At 43.5% G+C, this 5,676-nt stretch overlaps 1 protein-coding gene across 1 annotated transcript; it reads left to right on the top strand.

Annotated features, from left to right (window-relative positions):
* Positions 1-3,462: 3,462 nt before the first annotated feature.
* Positions 3,463-5,158, top strand: LOC311022083 (uncharacterized protein; the record flags this gene model as incomplete). Its single annotated transcript, XM_084023113.1, has 3 exons — positions 3,463-3,690; positions 3,858-4,120; positions 4,846-5,158. The coding sequence occupies 3 exons, from the start codon at positions 3,463-3,465 to the stop codon at positions 5,156-5,158; spliced, it is 804 nt and encodes a 267-aa protein (XP_083879239.1).
* Between the last annotated feature and the right edge of the window lie 518 nt (positions 5,159-5,676).

Consider the following 5,676-nt stretch of genomic DNA (forward strand, 5'->3'; position numbering starts at 1 on the left):
TGTCGATCAAGTAAGGTCGTATCCTCGCAACCCGAAGGCAAACTGCATCTCCCCGTGGATGTTACTGATCGGCACAATGGACACTTCTTGCTTACTAAAGTCTTATTGTATCAAATCAGACATCCACTAAATATAATTTTCCTACCACAGACTGGTTTGTGGGATCTGTGGTGTTATCAAGAAGGACTGTCACTGGGCCTCAAGGAGGTATTGGCAAACCATTAGACCACTCAGGAGGGGAACGCAGTACTTGGCTTAGGCTCTGTTCTGCTAGGGAGGTTAACGGCTCCCCCTAACTGGGGTTATCTTCATTGTAATGAAATTGTTATTGTCCAATTTACTGGGAATTCAATTTCGATGGGTTATATTGTGCGGACCAAGCACTTACAACAAAATGTGTTTCCATCCTTGCTTTTCAAACTGGGACCTGCAATGCAAATGTGACAACATTCCTTATGATCCACTCCACTGAGAATTCAACTCAGTAGCGTTTCATTGTATGGATCAAACACTAACAAAGTAAAGTGTTCCCGCCCGCTTTCGAAACGGGGACCTTTCGCGCGTTAGGCGAACGTGATAACCACTACACTACGGAAACTCGCGCTTTTGCTTAAACGTAAACTAAATATTACAATTCATAGGGTTGTGACTGCACAGTGGAATGAATTCACTGCATACACTGTCATAAAATGGAAAGAGCACTTTGAGGATCTCCTAAATCTGTACCGCACATCCCAAGGTGGGAGAGTGTCAGGTACGTGGACCTGAAAATTGGTTCTCTCCTTTTTGCGGGCTTATTAGACGGTGACCATCAGATCACACTGGGGTAGTGACAGTGATTACCCATTTACTGAGAAGTCCACACAACAGAGGTTTATTGTGTGGATTTAGCACAAACAAAGAAGCGTGTTTCTGCCCGCTTTCGAAACGGGGACCTTTCGCGTGTTAGGCGAACGTGATAACCACTACACTACAGAAACTGACTAATGCCCCTTTTACACGCCGTGCCTGCAGTAGGGTGCCATTCCCCTATGTGCGCAAACATTTCAAATGGCAGAGAAAATGTACGTTTTTAAACTGGATCCAATCACAGCTACTGTGTCATGGAAATGAGTGACAGCAAAGGTTTAATACATTTAAATGCTTCCCTGTTAACTCGTGCACAATCCCTGTAATCAGCAGAAGGGCACCCCCTCCTGACAGACTTGCATCCTCGTTAGTATAGTGGGCAGTATCTCCGCCTGTCACGCGGAAGACCGGGGTTCGATTCCCCGACGGGGAGACTTTCCAAGTAGCTGATCAGTGTCGATCAAGTAAGGTCGTATCCTCGCAACCCGAAGGCAAACTGCATCTCCCCGTGGATGTTACTGATTGGCACAATGGAAACATCTTGCTTACTAAAGTCATAGGCTGTATCCGAAACCGCATACTATACTGCTAGTACGTACTGATTTGGCCAAAATGTAGTATGCAGTATGCAAACAAAAGTAAAATCAGCAGTATGCGAAAAGTTCCCGGATGTCGTACTGATTCGGAGAATATTTCCAGTATGCATCCGACCAGTCTACTCTGCCTACTGTTTCCCACAATGCAATGCGCTGGAGCCTGGATAAATTCAGTAATGGCGGAGCAAGAGAGCGTTGAGAGTGTTCCAGGGGAATACAAATGTAAGTATCACATTTAAATGTTCTCCTTCTTAATTTGGTGTATGCGAGTGATCAGAAAACAACTAAACACTAATGTAACGTTACGTATCGTGTTTTATTTCTTTTTAATTAGGGACAGAGCAGGACACGGAGCGGCGGATAGAGTGGCGCGCAGCCAACGACAGCCTTTTTAGTGGAAGGCGAAATGCCGCCCAAAAGGGTTTCGAGTAAGTTTGGTTGTTAATAGTTGAATAATTGAATAGTTAAGTATATAAAAGCTAAATAGTTTCTGTCACGGTGCCGCTGAGACGAGGGACAGTCGGTGGGGATATCGGTTCGTGGGCGCTGATGTTGCTCGGGAGAGGGAGGGACGGAGGGAGAAGTGTTAGCTCCTGCAATAAGTCAGTTAACCATCATAATTACTCCGAAGCCGTTTAATGAAGGCGATAGTCTTACATAATTCATCTTGTCGTGCTCCTCTGTTAGATTTTAGAATTATAATACCGGTACGTTGGATTAACTTGTTGTTGAAGTAACTACGTTTATTTTATTTTATTCAGAGAGTTTGTCAGAGTAAATGCCTTGGTGGGGAAGGTGGAGCCCACCAAGGTAAAAAGAAAGTGGGAGAACCTGAAACAAAAATATAAGGTAAGTTATCAAGCTGGCAAAGTGGCCTCCACACGTTCTGTTAGACCTTCTGCAATGCAATCACTTGTCAACATAGAGGTACACAAGACATGTTAAATTAGAAAATATAAAAGATAAATGAGGTGTTTAAGATGCTTCAAGTATGTGTGTGTGTGTGTGTGTGTATATTGTGTTGTGTAGGAGTTGAAAGCCCCCAAGACGGGAGTAAGCACAGAGGGAGGAGAGGCCACTGCCGCATCCTGGAGGTGGTTTAAATTGATGGATGAGTTTTTGGGCCGGAGGCCCAGCATTGTGCCTCCGGTCTCAATTGATTCCTCCAGCCAGGATGTGGTCGTGGCCTCTCCTCCCTCTCCAAGGGAAGCCACCTCAGAGCCACCAGTGGCCAAGAGGAAGAGGGGGTCCGAGTGGCTTCAGCTCTTCTCTCAGGTTTCAGAGAAGGATGAGGAGAGGGAAATAATATGTATGGAGAGGGAGGAAAGACGAGAAAGAGAAGCACTGGAGAAAGAGGAGAGGAAGGAGAAAGAGTGATTGGAGAGAGAAGACAAGAGGGAGAGAGAGCAGCTGGAGAGAGAGGAGAGGAAGGAGAGAGAGCGATTGGAGAGAGAAGACAAGAGGGAGAGAGAGCAGCTGGAGAGAGAGGAGAGGAAGGAGAGAGAGCGATTGGAGAAAGAAGAGAAGAGGGAGAGAGAATGGAGAGAGCAATTTATAGAGTAAAAAATAAATTGCATTTGTCTGGTTATATTTGTTTCTAGTGTCACTGGTGTTCAAATTATGTCATCCCAGAAAACATATTCATATAACATTTATGCAAGATGTCATATAACAGTATGACATCTTGCATAAATGTTATTGTATGTTATATTTTGTATCACAATGAAGGTGGATGAGGCACATTGTTAAAAAAAAAAAAGATTTTGGGAGAACACACATGACATTAATTGCCTAGTTGCTAATACTGTTTTGAGAATGGTTACTATTAACCCTCAGGTACATTTCCAAAAATGCCTTAACTAAAAACATCCTGGCAAGGCAGTGCCATTCTATTTGTATAGTAGATTTTATTTTTACAGTTTGTCTTCACAGGGCTTATACTTATGTCAACTATATACATAATAATATATACAAATAAATTCTTTGTGACTAATAGTCATGCTTCTGCAGTGCAGGGATGACGGCTCCAGGAGCTGAGACCTCTGCTGCCAGTCTGTCTCTGACATTGTCCCCTGGCATTTGGTCTCCGGGCGGGTATGCCTGCTCCTCCTCGTCTCCATGGTCCACCCCTTCCTCCACATCTGGCTCCACCAAATCCCCGTTGTGGATGGAGAGGTTGTGGAGGAAGGCACAGGTGGACACCACCACCGGGACAAAGGTAGATTTAACCTACAGAAACAAAGAGGTGAGTTATGTAACTGCATAATACCAAAATCATTTTAATCCTAATTTATTAAAATGCTGTGTAAACTATTTTTTTTTACCTGTACTTCTGTATAATGTACTGCTCAGCTGTCAGCCATTACGTACTAGTTACATTTACACACATCTTATGCTCTCTTTTACCTCAAGAGCCTTCAGGAAGATGCTGCGCCACCGGGTTTTCATCATCCCAAATGCCCTCTCCACCACACATCTGGCCCTGGAGTGATGCCGGTTGTACCTGGCCTGCACAGGATTCTGCACCGGCTCCCTGTACGGGGTTATGAGGGAGATAGGTGTCGCCAGGCAGGGATAACCCCCATCCCCAAGGATGATCCAGCCCGGAGGAGGGTAGAGCTGCCGATGGTACATCGAGCTCCACCGCAGGACCCGTGCATCGTGGACTGCACCAGGTAGGCCTGTAAGTAGTGGTCGTGAAAAAAAAGAAAATGAGTACTTGATTGTGAACACTTCTGATACAGACCTTTTAAATCACAAATAAAAGCAATCGATATTCCTCAAAAAAATGTAAAAATCACATATCAATGTAATCCAGGTCAAAGTAATTAGGCCTATTATCATCCTGTTAAATATTGATTTACCATCCATACCAGTGAATGTGTTCAGGAAGAAACCCTTATGATCACAGACCGCCTGAAGCTGGATCGAGTGGAAAAGCTTCCTGTGTAAAAAGAAACATTTTAAAAAATCACTAAATAGTTTACATTAACATTAGAGCTGCAACAATTAATCGATTAATTGAACAATAATCGATTATTAAATTAATCGTCAACTATTTTGATACTCAAAGTGTCGGTTTGAGTAGAAAAAAGCTTCTTACATGTGAATATTTCTGGTTTCTTTGTTCCTTTATGACAATAAACTGAGTATCTCTTTGATTTGTGGACAAAACAAGACATTTGAGGATGTCATAGTGTGGTTTGGGAAACACTGATTGATATTTTTCAACATTTTTTAACATTTTATCGACCAAACAACTAATCGATTCATTATTTAAATAATCTTCAGATTAATCAATAATGAAAATAATCGTTAGTTGCAGCCCTAATTAAGATGGGATTAAATAGAACTTTGTATGCAGCATACCTGTTCAGGTAATCATCCTTGTTTGCTGCAGGTGGCTTTATCCTGACGTGCGTCCCGTCAATGCAGCCAACAACATGGCAAAAGGCACGGGAGCCAGCAAGGTGGGCAAAGCCTTCCCCAATGCCCTCCAGCTCATCTGCAGCAGGAAAATGCACCACCCTGGCATAGATGGCCATGATGCTGTCTGCCACCCGATGCACAATATCGTGGACTGTGCTGGTGGGGATATCGAAGGCCTCCGATACCACCCGATAGAGGAAGACTGCAACCTCCAGGGCGTCTCCCCATCCGTGGTCCTTGCCACACCCCAAAGCCTGGACCAAGGCATTTACTGTCCGCCTTGAAAGGCGGATGTCTCGCCTTAAGTCCCCCTCTCCCAAGAAGAGGCGGACCACAGGAGTGTGGGCATTTAATCGTAAATATTGCCCTTGAGGCGCAGCCTGTGGGAGCAGGGGCAAATGTTTTTTCTTTGTTGTATCACTTCACATGACTGTTCAAGTTCTCTTATTTTAAGTTAACTGTTTCAAGAAGGCCTTATAAATTGTTTCTTAATAAACGTGTTTATCTCTGAATATTATTTATTGACTTATCTGGCACAACTGTATGCCCAGGTTAAGAACTACAACTGCCCCTAACTGACACATAAATGTTTGGTTTACTTACATTGGCTTCATATTCATATTCACATATGATTGAAAGAAGATTCATCCTGGTCCTCTCCCTCCTTCGTCTTCTTTGTGCCACATTGTGGCCTCTTACGACTGATAAATATGACATTTACAGTATTTTGCTGTTTTCAATTTTCTCCTTTGTCTCCCTCAGTTTTTTCCCGCCTCTGCTCACCTTTTATACTGTCCGTAAG

Source organism: Eutrigla gurnardus (assembly GCF_963514095.1).
Source record: "Eutrigla gurnardus genome assembly, chromosome: 12".
In the NCBI taxonomy this organism is placed as follows: Eukaryota; Metazoa; Chordata; class Actinopteri; order Perciformes; family Triglidae; genus Eutrigla; species Eutrigla gurnardus.